The sequence below is a fragment of the Lonchura striata genome, unplaced genomic scaffold, assembly GCF_046129695.1.
Source record: "Lonchura striata isolate bLonStr1 unplaced genomic scaffold, bLonStr1.mat Scaffold_177, whole genome shotgun sequence".
Lineage (NCBI taxonomy): Eukaryota > Metazoa > Chordata > Aves > Passeriformes > Estrildidae > Lonchura > Lonchura striata.
This window is the reverse complement of record NW_027461114.1, coordinates 65,237-82,411: the sequence shown is the minus strand read 5'-3', so window position 1 is coordinate 82,411 and position 17,175 is coordinate 65,237. Positions and strand designations below refer to the sequence as shown.

General features: G+C 53.9%; 1 protein-coding gene and 1 pseudogene across 1 annotated transcript; both read right to left on the bottom strand.

Moving 5' to 3' along the window:
- Window positions 1–208: 208 nt before the first annotated feature.
- Window positions 209–1,142, bottom strand: LOC144248559 (olfactory receptor 14J1-like; annotated as a pseudogene).
- Window positions 1,143–13,594: 12,452 nt separating this feature from the next.
- Window positions 13,595–14,539, bottom strand: LOC144248557 (olfactory receptor 14A16-like). The gene has a single exon (XM_077790658.1). It carries the CDS (start codon window positions 14,537–14,539, stop codon window positions 13,607–13,609), a length of 933 nt encoding a protein of 310 aa, XP_077646784.1. The 3' UTR covers window positions 13,595–13,606.
- Between the last annotated feature and the right edge of the window lie 2,636 nt (window positions 14,540–17,175).

Sequence of the window (17,175 nt, the reverse complement as noted above, 5' to 3'; positions counted from 1 at the left end):
GCCACCAAGCGCGCAGCCCCTCATTGACACAGTCTGTGGCCACAGGGAAGGTGGAGAGAAACAAAATCAGAAATGGCACAAAAATGAAATTTATTGTGGACAGTATCAAAAAAGTAAAACAAAGGAAAAAAATCCCCACATCTAGTTCAACACGAAGTATCAAAGATGATGTTTATTTAAAGTGATTTGCTGAAATTAGGCTGGCAGTTTAATGTCCTTGAAAGCATCCAGTCATCAGTCTCCTCACTGCAGCCTTGAGCTCCTGGTTCCTCAGACTGTAGATGAGGGGGTTCAGGGCTGGAGGCACCACTGAGTACAGAACTGACAGGGCAAGATCCAGGGATGGGGAGGAGATGGAGGGGGGCTTCAGGTGAGCAAGTATGCCAGTGCTGATGAACAGAGAGACCACGGCCAGGTGAGGGAGGCAGGTGGAAAAGGCTTTGTGCCGTCCTTGCTCAGAGGGGATCCTCAGCACAGTCCTGAAGATCTGCACATAGGAGAAAACAATGAACACAAAACATCCGAAGAGCAAACATGCAGTAACAGCAAGAAGCCCAAGTTCCCTGAGGTGTGAATTGGAGCAGGAGAGCTTGAGGATCTGTGGGATATCACAGAAGAACTGGCCCAGGGCATTGCCATGGCACAGGGGCAGGGAAAATGTATTGGCTGTGTGCAGCAGAGCATTGAGAAAGGCACTGGCCCAGGCAGCTGCTGCCATGTGGGCACAAGCTCTGCTGCCCAGGAGGGTCCCGTAGTGCAGGGGTTTGCAGATGGACACGTAGCGGTCATAGCACATGATGGTCAGGAGATAGAACTCTGTTGCAGCACAGAAAAGAAAAAAAAAAAACCTGTGCAACACATCCTGTGTAGGAGATGATCCTGATGTCCCAGAGGGAATTGTGCATGGCTTTGGGGACAGTGGTGTAGATGGAGCCCAGGTCGCTGAGGGCCAGGTTGAGCAGGAAGAAGAACATGGGCGTGTGCAGGTGGTGGCCGCAGGCTACGGCGCTGATGATGAGGCCGTTGCCCAGGAGGGCAGCCAGGGAGATGCCCAGGAAGAGGCAGAAGTGCAGGAGCTGCAGCTGCCGCGTGTCTGCCAGGGCCAGCAGGAGGAAGTGGCTGATGGAGCTGCTGTTGGACATTTGCTGTGGCTGCACATGGGAATCTGTAAGAAAAAGAATTATTGAATAGTTGAGTGTGGAGAGGACTTTAAATATCCCAGCACAGCTTATGGGCATCTTCCCCCCACTGCCTGCCCAGGGTTCTTCTGCCTGGAGCTGTCCCTGCCAGCAGCTGCTTCCCTGTGCCCAGGGCTGAGCCCTGCCAGAGCTGCCAGAGCCCAGCCCAGCCCTGGAGGCTCAGCTTTGCCCTGCAGACCCCTCCCAGCTCAGGCACTTCCCAGGGGCAGCTCTGGCTCTGCAAGCTCTGATGATAACATCAGAGCAATCCTGAGCAGGCTGGAAAAAGCACAAAGATGATGCATCTAAGAGGCCCTGTGCTGAATTCTGTTACTGCCTGGTTTATTCAGATGTGAAAAAAACCTTTTTCTCAATATGAACTGAGAGATGCATATCTATGGGGAATTCCCCATCCAGGCAACAAAGATTAGTACATAAGAAAGCAGAAATTTCCCATTTATGCAGTTCCTGTCTTGCTATGCTCCCTGTATAACCCATTTGGAAAAGTTCTGGAGTTAAATGCCATGCTGAGAACAGTCCTGAACAATACAGCATCCTCACCACACAAGGAGAACATTCCAAGACTTACCAGCTGTCTCCTTCCCCCCAGATCTTGTCCCCCAGCACTGGGAGCAGCTCCAGGGCTGGCTGAGAGCTGACCCTGGCAGGCAGCAGAGTCCCTGGCCCAGCACAGCGCCCTGGGCTGCAGGACCCTGCTCTGCAGGACAGCCCTGGGCACCCCTGGCTGCTCTGCACAGGAGATGAGCAGAGAATGCACTCACAGGGTCTGTGGGCATTGGGATGTTCCAGCTTTAGGAGATCTCTCCAGGAGCTGCAGCTGCATTGTCCTGCAGCCAGAGGTTCCTGTGCCAAGGGCTGGCAGTGATTCTGCCCCAGGCACTTCTCAGCCCCTTCCCAGCCCTGACTGATTGAAGCTCTCTGTGCCTCTGTGCTGTGCCCGGGCTGGCTGCAGGCAGTGCCCCAGCCCTGCTGGGCTGGCAGAAGAGCTGCTCAGCAAGAGAAATGTGCTTTTGAAGCTCTGCTTGGTTACCAGCATCACCCTCTGTGCCAGGAGCCCGGCCCAGCTCAGCAGCACAGACACAGCACAAGGACTTTAATGAACCTCTGGGCCTTTGTGCTCAGCCCTGAACATCAGGCCCTGAGAGGGAGCTGCAGAAACCTCTGCAGAACTCCAAGTCAGAATCCAACTCCAAAGTTTCTTGGACTTTTAATGGGTCCCACTGAGGGACACGACTGAGAAAGTGTCCCCAGGCCCCAGGCAGAGCAGAGAACTGGAGGCACTGATGCCAGGTGGGGACAAAGAAAAGCCAAGTCTTGGTGCCCTGGGGCACAGCAGGGTCTGTGCCACCAAGGGCTGTGAGGAGACACCTTGTCCTGAGGCCCTGGGGCCTCCTGGCACAGCCCCAGCCAGGCTGGGCACTGTCAGCCCCTGGTCTTGCCCTCAGCATCCCCCCCATGCCCACATCCCAGTGGCCTCAAGGATCTGCTGGAAGGAGTCCCTGGGGAGCCTTGGTCAGGAATGGCCCTGGGGGCTCCTTCATGCTCCCCGGGACTGCAATGTCCTTTTTCAAAGGACTTTGGCTTTTGCTTTTGCCTTGGAGTCTCTGAGAGGTTTCTGCAATCCTGGCCTCCAATATTTTGCTGTAATTAATCCCTGGAGAGGATTTGTCAGTAACAACACTTAGTGGGGCCCATTAATGCTTCAAGGTACTTCAGTTATCTGAAGGTACTTGGTGTTTCCCTTTTGCTACAGACTCTGTGAGAGGTTTGTGCAATCATGGCCCCATTTATCTGCTTTAATGAGTCCCTTGAGAACTTTGTACTGACAGTCAGTGGAGCTCATGAATACTTTAAGATTCTTAACTTTTGTATGGTACTTTGGATTTTCCTTTCCACATTGAGAGCTCTTTGTGCCATTTTTGTCCCTGAGGAAGAACCGTCCAGTGGTATCTCTGCAAAGGTTATTTTCTATTGATGCTTGGGACAGAAAATGCAAAGCGTGAAGCATCATCTGGATGAAGTGGAATGCTGAAAAAACAGTCCTTGAGATCAATGATCACAAGCGACCAGTCCCTTGGGATCATCGAGAGAGATGGAAGCTCAAGCTGCAGTGTCCTCGATGACCTCGTTGATTTTCCTGAGATCATGAAGCAGTCTCCAAGACCCTGAAGTTTTCTTGTGAATGACAAACACTGGGGAATTCCATGGGCTGTCTGTTGGTTTGATGTGTCCCTTCTGCAGCTGTTCTTGGACCAACTTTTTCAATGCACTCAATTTTTTCCGCTCCAGGGGCCACTGATCCACCCAAACAGGATCATTTGTTTTCCAGGTCAGTTTCAAAGTGGTGAGTGCCACAGTGACCCCTGTCAAAAATCCAATTCTAATTTCAGTCCCCATTGTGCCAAAAGGTCCCTTCCCCATACTGTGATGGGCTTTTGCACAATGAAAGGATGGATAACTGCTGTCTTTTTTCCCGGACCTGTGACAACAATTGCGTTCTCACTTTGCATGCACAGGGAACTCCCCCCTATGCCTGTGAGAGAACCCAAAGGTGCAACCAAGTCCCATTCCCGAGGCCAAAAAATGTATGAAATAACTGTAACATCCGCTCCTGTGTCAAGCATCCCTGTAATAGCAATTGTCTTTTCATTACAAGTCAACTGACAAGTAACAATGGGCCGATCTCGGCTCAAATGTTTCACCCAAGATGCATGCACTTCTGCTTGATCACCAGGAAAAGAGTCCCATTTGTTGAACACCGGCATGGCTTGCCTTTCTGGATGAGATGGCAAAGCCATAGCTCGAGCAATCGGTGTGTTTTGTGGAATTGTCAGAGGTGGTCGCAAGGCTTTTGCCGTGACCATCAGCTCCTCATTATGGTTTGCTGAAATCAAAGATGGATAAACAACAAGTCCAAGGATACTGCTCCTGTCCCTGGCCATTATTAAAAAATCCTGTCTTTTCCAAGAAGTCCCTGTGACACCTGTAGGTATCACTGCATGGCTATTGTCCAAAAGACACAACAGTTTGGAGGTTGGTAAGACGCATTGGAATCCGGGTGGTACCAAGTCTGGGTCGCTGGGGATTTTGGAGATTGCTCTGCTGAGGGGTTCTGTTTGTTGCTCCCCGAGGATTGTTCCTGTTGGTTCTGTGTCACTGCCAGGATTTGTGTCTGAGAGCGCTGGCGTTGATTCGCGCTCTTTTTTCCATTTCCCGGAATAGGAAGAAGTCTCCCATCCATATCTGTCTGTGAGTGACACTCACTTGCGAGATGTTTCCCTCTCCTGCATCGAGGGCAAAGGTCTGGTGGCTTGTTGGGCTTTGCAAGTTGTGGGCAGTTCCTTTTAATATGTCCTTGTGCCCCACACCCAAAGCACCGTCTTTCTGCATTAGGGTTGCCCTTTGTATAATTTGCAAGAGCTTCCCTAACACGTTTTTCAATTCGATCCCCCAAGTGTTCCTCCATGATGGAAGCAACATGTTGTGGTGTCCCCACCTTGCTGCACGCCTCGATCATGTCTGCCAAAGTGGCCTGGTGCGGCATCATGCTGATGATCCGTCTGCACTCCAGATTGGCATTGGAGAACGCGAGGCTTTTGACCAGGTGTGGTTTCGCTCCCTCCTCGCTCACCTGCCGCTCCACCGCCTGAGAAAGACGATCCACAAATGAAGAAAACGGCTCCAAAGGACCCTGTTTGATCTCGGTGTAGATGGTGTCCTGGACCCCCGCTGGAGCAATCTGAAGAATCGCCCTCCGTGCTGCCTCTTTGATGTCGCTGAGCACGTGACACAGGAGTCTCACTGCCTGTTGAGTTGGATCGTCCTCAGGAGGATCACCAGCAAGCTGCACCATGGTGAGGTTCGCATTCGGCCTGCCCTGGTATCTGGCTCTCAGCTCCTCCAGGGATCTCCTCCACGCCTTCTGCCACACGAGAGCTTGGGTGTCTGTAAGAACTGATGTCGCAAGATATTTAAGATCATACGGTGTTAAGTCATACATTCCAAAAATACTTTTAAACATTTGCTTGAAATATGGTGATGACAACCCATTGTCCCGAATGGCCTTAGCTAAATCTTTGATTGCTCCACGGTCCAGGCGTTCCCATCTCGGGTTTTGGCCCTGAGCGTCATAGTTCACCGGCATCATTATAATTCCCGAGCCCTGCAATAAACCTTTCTCTTTCTCCAACTCTGCTCGAATGTCCTGCCAGTCCACTTTTGCGCTCTGCAAAGCTGTAAATTCAGTGGGTACTTGCCTGTAGAGTGGAGTCATCTGCTGTGGCTGCAGTTCTGGTGCAGCAGCACTCACTGATACCAACGGCGTCTGCAGCATCTGCGAAGATGAAGGCTGGAAGTCTCTGGAGAAAAGTGAAGCGTCTGCTGTGGAGGAGAACACACGACTGCCCTGCATTATTTGGAAAATTTTTGGAAGATGAACCAACAGTTCTGGCTGTGACTCCAAGGCTGTGCTTCAATATTGTAAAAGCAATTCAACAACCCCCTTTGATATGAAAATTGACTCTCCCTGCCCCGAAAGTTTGGCAGACCTTGATTTTGGAATTGTCCAAGCTGGAACACCCTCTGAAGCAGTGATGCGTATCGTTTCCTCCCGTTGCTGCGCCTCAGCAGAAGTGTCCTGAGTCCCGCACTGTTCCGGTGTCAGTGGAGGTTCCTGCTGCCGTGCAGATGTGACCTTTTTCACCCTGGAGTTTTTCTTATAAGAAACTGGAAAAAAGTCCTGCAATGTCACAGTCTCACCACTGGGTGGCGCAGTGCCTTGACCGGACAAGTTCTGTGCCGCCTGTTGCAATGTTGTGGTTCCGCCGCTAGATGGCGCTGCCGCCTGACCAGCTGAGGTCAGAACCGCACTCTGCTCTTCAATCTGCACTTCGATAAACATTTGAGCATCTCTTCTGTCAACTGATTTACATTTGCAAATCCCGCACTAATTCCCGATAAACCTTTGAGCATTTCTCCTAATAACTGATTCACATTTGCGATCCCTGCAGTCGGTGAAACTGACTCTCGTTGCAATAACTGTTCTAATTTGGCCATGTCAGAAGCAGACAGGGTTTGACTGTGAGCTTGGGCTGTGTGTTGCTATGGGAACAATAATGGAACGGTGCCCTGAGGAATGCTTACATCCTGGCCACGCCCCATCCCTGCCTGCGTCATCTCAGGGGAGTGATCGCTCCTGCTCCGACCCCGGCTCTGCTTTGGCCTCACTCCGCCCCGCACCGCCTCCGAATCAGAGCCACTGCCGTCCCCCCCAAGGCTGACGCAACCACCCTCTTGTTTCCATTCCAGCCCTGATGTCTCTGTCTCACTTTGCCCGTCTCCTGGCTCCATGCCAGCACCCACAGCCTGTGCACACTGGCTCCGCCCCTGTGTGCCCGTCCCGCGCGTTCGAAATGTGAGAAATCCCCTCCACCCATGGCTGTCGGGTTTTGCTCAACCTTCGCGTGCATGCCCGCTGTCTGAGCTGCAGCGAGGAACGCCTCCCGCTGTCCCTCTGCCGCTTCCTCAGCTGCCCAGGCTGCCGCGGTCAGGGAGCTAAGTTCCCACGCCCTTTGGGCGGCCGCTTCTGCGGCTTCACGGATTCTCGACATTGAACGCATCCCCGGGCGCTCCGAGCGTACCACCGTCGCACTCGCACCCCCCGCTTTCACCCCGATCCGTCCCGCCCCCACCGCTCTCCCCGGCCTCGTTTCCTGCGCGGGCTGTTTTGAACTCCCAGCCTGTGCAGATGCGAAAGCACTTTCCTCTCCCTCCTCCCCCTGCTCTGCACTCACGTTTGCACCTTCCCCCACCAGAGCTGCCGCCGCCGCTGCCGCCCCCACCGTGGGTTTGGACTTGGGCAATGCCTTCCTCCCACTGAGGGTCGCGGCTGTGCCTGGCTCGCCCGCCTCCATCTGGGGAATTTCTGCATCGAAGGAGCTTAGGGACTCTTGGGAAACTGAGGAACAGTGAGAGCCCGGGGACACGGGACGCGATGGGGTATCATCTCCCTGATGTTCCACAGGAAGCAATCCTGCCTGTCCTGTGTCTGTGTTGAGAGGGGCTGTCCCGAGCTGCTGGCTGGACTGTCCCCCCCCCGTTTGTCACCAGGAGCCGTAGCTGCCTGGCTTGAGCTGCCGTATTGTGAGAGTGACTCTAAAACTGTTCTTGCTGAAGATAAAAGTTTTGCAGCAAGCTTATTATTTTTTATAGCCTGATAATATAATTGCTTATTAATTTCCTGCCAAAAATTTGGCTCATACAATAAATCTGGATCTGAGTGTGGGAAGTTACACCGCACCCATAATAATAAATCTTTCAACTCCTTTTGAGCAATCTCTACCAGATGGGCAGAGATGATGCCCTGGAAAGCAGATACTATTTCTTTTTCCTCTTGGGAGAATTCCCCCCCCATGTTCTTAATTTTGACCGTTCTCACCAAAAGCTGTGTCGGCTCGAGGTCAGTCCGGAGATGGCACTGATCACCGTCCAGCAGGTCACAGGTGAGAGATCCCAGGCGCGCTTCTGGGTCGTCTCCTCCCTGGAAAGTCCCCGAGATGAGTTGTTTCAGTGAAGGTCAGGTTCTTATCTCGAGCTGTCTGCTCCCTCTCTTCTTGGAATTTGCTGCGAGTGTGTGCTCTGCTCTTCTCTCTTTTTTTTTTATTTTTTTCTCTTCTCCGCTGATGCAGGTTGGAGGTTGTTTGATGTTTCTTTTTGGTCTTCTTGCTGGTGCCCACCCACAGGGACGCCAGTTGTGAGAACCCCGGGTTTGGCTGGGGTTCTCGTGTGGTGGTAGAGCTTTTCCTCCAACCCGTGTTCCCAAAGGAAAACTCTGCAGCCTCTTCTTGTTCGGTCTCAAGATGTTTTATTGCTAATTATCTAACAGATTAGGTTCTCGGGCTGCGGCCCTTTGGTCAGTGGCCCAGGCAGAGACGCACACACTCCTGACACCCTGACTGTCCGGTGTCTTCTTCTCCTCTCTCCCCGCCCAGGGCTGCTGCTATCTTTTATAAGATATATTACGTATAACATGTTTACAATTATTCCCCAATACCTATTACCTACGTTACCAAATGTTTTTCTATTCTAAACCAATCTGTGAGTGCCAACATCACCAAGAACATGGAGGTAAGGAAGAAGAAAGAAGAAGGATGGGTTCAGCCCACTTTCCTCCATCTTAGAACTTCTGACCCCCATGTACAAAGTAAAAACCCCCCTGTACATGCACTAAAACCCCCCTGTACACTACCAAAAAATATTTCCCTCTACTTTGTGACTACATTTACTATACTATCTAGCACTTTGTGACTGCTTGTTCCACCTTCAAAATTGGTAATTCATTCCATGGTTCAAACTCGAAATCACAGCTAAATCCAGCTGCCTGCTGGGGTCCAGACTGCGTCTGACCACGGCCTGGAACCTCTAAAAATGTTTGAGAAATATTTTGAGTTCCCACACCGTGGCACCTGTGGGGCTGCACAGACAGTCCTGCCTGGGCTCTGCCAGCCTCTGGGCCAGCAGAGAGGCGGCCAGGGCTGGCCATGGCTGGGAACAGGCCCTGAGCCCCGCAGGAGGATGGAGCTGGGCCACAGCCAAACTCAGCCCAGGGCAGAGCTGGGCTCAGCAGCCAGGGCTGCCCAGGGCTGGCACAGACAGAGGCTGGCGCTGACAAATGTCCTGGGCCCCTCCCTGCTCTGTCCGTGCCCCAAGGACACAGAGCAGCCTCCTCTCTCGGGCTCTTGCCTGTTTTCAATGCCTGCCCAGGTGCTGGCCCTGCCCCACAAGGCCTGGGCTGAGTCCTGCCCCTGCCCGCTCAGCCAGGCTGAGATGGACACTGATGGTTCCTGTGCCAGGCTCTCCCAGCCCAGCCCAGCTCCCTGCCAGCTCTGCCAGCTGCCCTGAGCTCTGGGCAGCACCAAGGGCCTCTCCCCAGCACAGCCCAGCTGGCTGTGGCCCCACAGCTCTGCTCAGCCCAGGCTGCTCTGGGCACTGCCCCACGGCCTCAGCCCCTGCCAAGGGCACAGCAGCAGCTGCAGCTCAGCCAGGACTCAGCCCCACCATGGGGGAAGGGGCTTGGCCAAGGCCAAAGGAGCTCCCTGGCTGCCCTGCTCCCCTCTGCCTGAGGTGCTGAGAGCTCTGCAGCCCCTCCTGCCATCCCATCTGCCCAGGCCAGCACAAGAGCCCCGGCCCTGGGGCCCTCCAGAGCTGCTCCTGCTCCAGGCCCAGGGCCCATCCCAGAGCTGGGGCAGCCACAGAGCTGTGCCCATTTCTGCTCATTGCTGCTCTGATGGGGATGCATCCTCAGCCACTTGGAGGTAACTGATGAATTTTCCTACTCCAGAGGCCTTTTCTTTCTTGAGCTCTTCAGTTCAGGAATTCAGTGAGAAATGCTCATAAATATTTGTTCAAAATACCCAAACACTGCTTGGGTAGCACCTCGAGTGCTTTGTCCAATTCTGGGGTCCCCAATTTAGGGAGTGTCAGAGTCCAGGACATCCCTCTGGTTGTCCTGGCTGTCTTGAGACCCTGGCAGGGATCTTGGAGACCCTGGTAAGAAGTCAAAAAACATCTGTGGCTTCAATTTAAGCCTGTGGAAAGCTGTCAACTCTGGATGATGAATTACAAATCACAAGAGTTTTAGTAGTGTGATATTTGAACTAACACAGGATGGAAAAATAGAATTTTGGGATCTTTAGAATGGGGTTCAGGGGACAACATGGAGGGATTTTGTCGTGTCCTAACCTTCTTGTTCTTCTTGTCCTCCATGTCTTGGTGTGATAGTGGCACTTTTCTATTGGTTTAAGGTAGAGATCCACTGTCTAAGATAGGTGATGGGAATTGGTGAAGAAATTGTAAACATACACACATCGTTTTGAGTATATAATGTGGGAACTGCCCAGGATCCAGGCCAGACTGATATGGCTTCTGTACTAGGCAGACCACAGCAGTTCAGAGAAAGAATATACAGATAAGAAGAAATAAACAACTTGAAAAAAACAACTAAAAGCATTCCAAGACTCCTCATTTAACTGCGTTCGGGCTAGGGAAGCAAAGACTCTTGGACCTCTCTTGGGGTCACCCTGACCTTCAGGAACCACAAGAGAGAGAAATCCACAAGGAAGGACATGTTGGGGCTGGACTGTGTCCACAGAAGGGCAAAAAGGCTGGGGAGGGGTCTGGAGCACAAGTCCTGTCAGAGCGACTGAGGGAGCTGGGGTTGTTGATCCTGGAGAAGAGGAGACTCAGGTGAGACCTCATCACTCTCTACAACTCCCTGACAGGAGGCTGCAGCCAGGTGGGACTCGGGGTCTTTTCCCAGGGAACAGGGACACGGCAAGAGGACACAGCCTTCAGCTGCACCAGGGGATGTTTATGCTGGACATCAGGAAATATTCTTCACACAAAGGGTGACTGGGCATTGGAATGGGCTGCCCAGGGAGGTGGGTGAGTCACCGTCCCTGGAAGTGTTTCAGAAAAGACTGGATGTGGCACTCAGTGCCATGGTCTGGGTGACAAGGTGGTCTTGGGTCCCAGGTTGGACTCGATGCTCTCCAAGGCCTTTTCCAGCCTGGTTGATTCTCTAATGATTGTGACACTGCACGGCCCAGGGGAAGCAAAGGGCCATTGTGACACTGCGGGGCCTGGTGGCACTGAGAGGACTACGGTGACACTGTGTACGACATGGCACCACAGAGCCACGGGGCCACTGTGACACTGTGGGGCTGAATGGAAGCAAGGAGTGCATTGTGACAGTCTGGGTCCTGGTGGGACCACAGAGGCCACTGTGACCCTGCAGGGCCTTGGGAACCATGCAGAGATTTGTGACAGAGCAGGACCTCGTGTCATAATGGGGCCATGGTGACACTGCAGGGCCCCATGGAACCAAGGGGCCAGTGCTGCGCATCAGGGACTCCTGGAATGAAGGAAACATGTTTGACACCATGGTGGCCCTTGGGACCAAGAGGCCATTGTGACACTGTGGGACCAAGGAGAGCATTGCTACCCTGCCAGACATCATGAAACCAAGGATCCACTGTGACACTGCAGGGCCTTGGGGGACCATGGTGACATTGTGACACTGCAGGGCCCAAGGATCCAAGGGACTTTGTGACACCAAGGGTTCCCATGGAACCAAAGGGACATTGTGTCACTGGGAGAACTCATGGAATCATGGAGACCATTGGGACACTCTGGGGCCTCATGGAACCCTGGTGACACCAAGTTGTCTGGGAGTGTGGATCTGCTGGAGGGTAGGAGGGCTCTGCACAGGGCCCTGGACAGCTGGATCCAAGGCCCAAATCCAACAAGGTGAGGTTTAACAAGTCCAAGTGCCGGGTCCTGCACTTTGGCCACAACAACCCCTGCAGCACTACAGGCTGGGGACAGAGTGGCTGGACAGCAGCCAGGCAGAAAGGGACCTGCAGGGACTGATGGACAGCAGGCTGGACATGAGCCAGCAGTGTGCCCAGGTGGCCAAGAAGGCCAATGGCTCCTGGCCTGGATCAGGAATGGTGTGGCCAGCAGGAGCAGGGCAGTGATTCTTCCCCTGTGCTGGGCACTGGTTGGGCAGCACCTTGAGTGCTATGTGCAGTTCTGGGCTCCCAAATTTAGGAAGGATATGGAGGGGCTGGTGCGTGTCCAGAGAAGGGCAACAAGCCTGGGGAGGTTTCTGGGGAGAAAGTCCTTTGAGAAGCAGATGAGTGAGCTGGGGTTGTTGATCCTGGAGAAGAGGACGCTCACGGGAGAGAAAGTGGGGTCAGGGCAGAGCTTAAACTTGATGTTATCCAAGGACTTTTCCAACCTTGAGGATTCTGTCATTCACTGAAACCACCCTTGGAGCAGTTGCAGGAGGAACCCTGGGCCTCCTCTTCAGAAGCGCCAGCAGCCCAGGTCCCTCAGCTTCTCCTCACAGCCCCAAAGCCCATCCTGTCAGTCCTGCAGAGCCTCTGCAGCTCCTCCTCACTGCCCAGAACAGGGAGCCCCAGAGCCAGACACAGCAGCCCAGATGTGCCCCCCTGGCCTGGGGTGCCTCTGGCAAGGGAGCAGCACCAGGCACTGCAGGAGCCTGCAGACAATTCCTGCAGCACTTGTGGGATGATCCTGCTCCCCAAGGGACGTTCCCATGGTGCTGACTCAGGAACTGCAATGGGGAGTGGGGTCAGAGAGGAAAGGGCAAACAGGGATGGGCTGTGTGCACGGGAGGGAACAGGGTTGGGAAAGAGGAAGAAATTTGTAGAAGGAAGAGTAAAGAAAGCAAAGGGGAAACTAAGGAAATGCTCAGGGCAGTTTGGAGGTGGCTGCCAGGCAGCCCTGGCTCTGAGCAGCAGTGTCTGCAGTGGGACAGGAAACTCCCAGCTGATGGGAACAAACTTTCTGGCTGACTGCAGAGGCCAGGACAAAGCTGAGTGGTTTCCCTGGTGTCCCCTAGCCCTTCCTGGCCCCAGGGGCTGATGGCATTTGTGCTGCCTCAGGTCCATGTCCCCACAGCACCAGCATGGGGGTGCTCCCGCCTGCTGTGTGCAATGCAAACAGGGGCTGCTGAGCCAGTGCTGCCGTGTCTGTGCCTGCAAGGATGCGGCACCTCTGTGAGCTGAGGGAGAGGCCAGGGCTGCAGAGGGGGGATGTTGTTGGCAGCTCCATGAGGACGCTCTGGGACGCTGCCCTGGGCTGTGCAGCGCACTGGGGATGGATCAGCCCCTGCTCTGCTGCTCCTTCCCGTCTCCCCCAGGGCCCTTGCAGAGCACCAGCCATGCTCTTTGCCCCCAGCCTGCCCACGGCCAGCCTGGGGCTGCTCACGGGGGTTTTCTGTGCTGAGCATTGGCCTGGCCGTGTTCTTGAGAGAGCCTGGGCAAGGAGCCTGGAGCCCCCAGGCCCTGGCCTGAGGCGTCAGCGCTGCCCCAGCAGTGCCCATGGCCTGTCCCTGCTGCAGCCCCGGCACTGCCACCCCCAGGACTGTGCCCGGCCCCGAGAGCACTCAGGCCCTGCAGCAACACCAGGGCCACCAGGGCAGCGGGGCAGGGCCACGGGAGCAGCACTGGCAGCACCAAGTGCTGCTGCTCCTGGGCACAGCTGCTGTGCCAGCACTGATCTGCCCCAGCTCTGCACACAGACATTGCTGCTGTAGCTCCAGAGAAGGCAACAAAAGGGCATCTCTGCAGAAAACACTGCTGGGACATCCTTTAGTTCCCTGAAAGCCACTGAGAGTGGTTTGAGAGCCCCTCATTGACAGAGTCTGTGGCCACAGGGAAGGTGGAGAGAAACAAAATGAGAAATGGCACAAAAAAATTCATTTATTGTGGACAATATAAAAAAAAAAGTAAAACAAAGAATAAGAACCTGCAAAATGAAACCAAAAAGAAATATCAAAGATGACTTTTATTACAAGTGTTTTGCAGAAATTGGCCGACAGTTTAATGTCCCTGAAAGCATCCAGTCATCAGTCTCCCCACTGCAGCCTTGAGCTCCTGGTTCCTCAGGCTGTAGATGAGGGGGTTCAGGGCTGGAGGCACCACCGAGTACAGAACTGACACTAACAGATCCATGGATCGAGAGGAGATGGAAGAGGGTTTCAGGTAGGCAAATACTGCAGTGCTGACAAACAGAGAGATCACGGCCAGGTGAGGGAGGCAGGTGGAAAAGGCTTTGTGCCGTCCCTGCTCAGAGGGGATCCTCAGCACAGCCCTGAAGATCTGCACATAGGAGAAAACAATGAACACAAAACAGCCAAGTGTTAAACAGGTACTAATAGCAAGAAGCCAAATTTCCCTGAGGAAGGATTTGGAGCAGGAGAGCCTGAGGATCTGTGGGATTTCACATAAGAACTGGCCCAGGGCATTGCCCTGGCACAGGGGCAGGGAAAATGTATTGGCTGTGTGCAGCAGAGCATTGAGAAAGGCACTGGCCCAGGCAGCTGCTGCCATGTGGGCACAAGCTCTGCTGCCCAGGAGGGTCCCGTAGTGCAGGGGTTTGCAGATGGACACGTAGCGGTCATAGCACATGATGGTCAGGAGGAAATACTCTGCTCCTAGGAAGAACAGAAAGAAAAAGAGCTGAGTAGCACATCCTGTGTAGGAGATGTTTCTGGTGTCCCAGAGGGAATTGTGCATGGCTTTGGGGACAGTGGTGCAGATGGAGCCCAGGTCACTGAGGGCCAGGTTGAGCAGGAAGAAGAACATGGGCGTGTGCAGGTGGTGGCCGCAGGCTACGGCGCTGATGATGAGGCCGTTGCCCAGGAGGGCAGCCAGGGAGATGCCCAGGAAGAGGCAGAAGTGCAGGAGCTGCAGCTGCCGCGTGTCTGCCAGTGCCAGCAGGAGGAAGTGGCTGATGGAGCTGCTGTTGGACATTTGCTGTGGCTGCACATGGGAATCTGTAAGAAAAAGAATTATGGAATAGTAGAGTGTGGAGAGGACTTTAAATATCCCAGCACAGCTTATGGGAATCTTCCCCCCACTGACTGCCCAGGGCTCTGCTGCCTGGAGCTGTCCCTGCCAGCAGTTGCTTCCCTGTGCCCAGGGCTGACTAAGGAGGGGTGAACCGGCCCAGGTCGGAGACGGAGCAGGTCAAAGCTCCGTGTGTTTTTCTTTCATTTGTTATTTGTTCAATATCTGTTCACCCCCCCCATCCCTAATCTCCTCCTCTCCCCAGTTGTCAATCTTCCCTAGCTCTCCCCTAACCCCCTCATCTCCAAGTTGTCAATCCTCCCTTTCCCTGCCCCTTTCCCTGGAACCTTCCCTGTCATTCATCCTAGCCCCCTCCTCTGCTTCCAGAGCATTCCCTGTCTATTTAGTGAGGCTCAACACCCTATTGATTACTTTGTGCTATTCCACTCCCTTGCTTCCCCTGATAGGTTTGTCATATGTTAGTCCTGCCCTAAACTCGTCCCCTGCTATTCCTTTATTGGTTGCTGTTCCTATACCCTTCCTCCTGAATTCTTGTATAAAACCTCTGCTCCCGCCCCCGAGGGGGTCTTGGGGCTCACTGAATAAAACCATCCTGTTCACCCCCAAGTCCCGTGTCGCCTTCGTCTGTTCCCGCGCCACCAACTGGGACAGCAGAGCTTCACCGGGGGAGCGGCCGCCCATTCTCTTCCCTCTCGCCGCCCAGCATGGCAACGCTCGGGGTGCCGCGGCGAGGGGAGTGCCTGCCGCATCATAACACAGGGCTGAGCCCTGCCAGAGCTGCCAGAGCCCAGCCCAGCCCTGGGGGCTCAGCTTTGCCCTGCAGACCCCTCCCAGCTCAGGCACTGCCCAGGGGCAGCTCTGGCTCTGCAAGCTCTGATGGCAACCTCAGAGCAATCCTGAGCAGGCTGGAAAAAGCACAAAGATGATGCATCTAAGGGGCCCTGTGCTGAATTCTGTTACTGCCTGGTTTATTCAGATGTGAAAAAAAACTTTTCTTTTTCTCAATATGAACTGAGAGATGCATACCTATGGGGAATTCCCCATCCAGGCAACAAAGATTAGTACTTAAGAAAACAGAAATTTCCCATTTATGCAGTTCCTGTCTTGCTATGCTCCCTGTATAATCCATTTGGAAAAGATCTGGAGTTAAATGCCATGCTGGGAACAGTCCTGAACAATACAGCATCCTCACCACACAAGGAGAACATTCCAAGACTTACCAGCTGTCTCCTTCCCCCCAGATCTTGTCCTCCAGCGCTGGGAGCAGCTCCAGGGCCGGCTGAGAGCTGTCCCTGGCAGGCAGCAGAGTCCCTGGCCCAGCACAGCGCCCTGGGCTGCAGGACCCTGCTCTGCAGGACAGCCCTGGGCACCCCTGGCTGCTCTGCACAGGAGATGAGCAGAGAATGCACTCACAGGGTCTGTGGGCATTGGCATGTTCCAGCTTTAGGAGATCTCTCCAGGAGCTGCAGCTGCATTGTCCTGCAGCCAGAGGTTCCTGTGCCAAGGGCTGGCAGTGATTCTGCCCCAGGCACTTCTCAGCCCCTTCCCAGCCCTGACTGATTGAAGCTCTCTGTGCCTCTGTGCTGTGCCCGGGCTGGCTGCAGGCAGTGCCCCAGCCCTGCTGGGCTGGCAAAAGAGCTGCTCAGCAAGAGAAATGTGCTTTTGAAGCTCTCCTTGGTTACCAGGATCACCCTCTGTGCCAGGAGCCCGGCCCAGCTCAGCAGCACAGACACAGCACAAGGACTTTAATGATCCTCTGGGGCTTTGTGCTCAGCCCTGAACATCAGGCCCTGAGAGGGAGCTGCAGAAACCTCTGCAGAACTCCAAGTCAGAATCCAACTCCAAAGTTTCTTGGACTTTTAATGGGTCCCTCTGAGGGACACGACTGAGAAAGTGTCCCCAGGCCCCAGGCAGAGCAGAGAACTGGAGGCACTGATGCCAGGTGGGGACAAAGAGAAGCCAAGTCTTGGTGCCCTGGGGCACAGCAGGGTCTGTGCCACCAAGAGCTGTGAGGAGACACCTTGTCCTGAGGCCCTGGGGCCTCCTGGCACAGCCCCAGCCAGGCTGGGCACTGTCAGCCCCTGCTCCTGCCCTCAGCATCCCCCCCTAGCCCACATCCCAGTGGCCTCAAGGATCTGCTGGAAGGATTCCCTGGGGAGCCTTGGTCAGGAATGGCCCTGGGGGCTCCTTCATGCTCCCAGGGACTGCAGGTTTTTCAAAGGACTTTGGCTTTTGCTTTTGTCTTGCAGTCTCTGAGAGCTTTCTGCAATCCTGGCCTCCAATATTCTGCTGTAATTAGTCCCTGGAGAGGCTTTGTCAGGAACAACACTCAATGGGGCCCATTAATGCTTCAAGGTACTTCATTTCTTTTAAGGTACTTGGTGTTTGCCTTTTGATACAGACTGTGAGAGGTTTGTGCAATCATGGTCCCAATTATCTGCTTTAATGAGTCCCTTGAGAGCTTTGTACTGACACTCAGTGGGGCTCATGAATACATTGAGATTCTTAACTTTTCTAAGGTACTTTGTATTTTCCTTTCCACCTTGAGAGTTCTTTGTGCCATTTTCAGTCTCTGAGAG

Bases quoted from the DNA above. Each gene is read 5' to 3' on its own strand.
- LOC144248557 (XM_077790658.1), bottom strand. From the start codon at position 14,539: ATGTCCAACAGCAGCTCCATCAGCCACTTCCTCCTGCTGGCACTGGCA.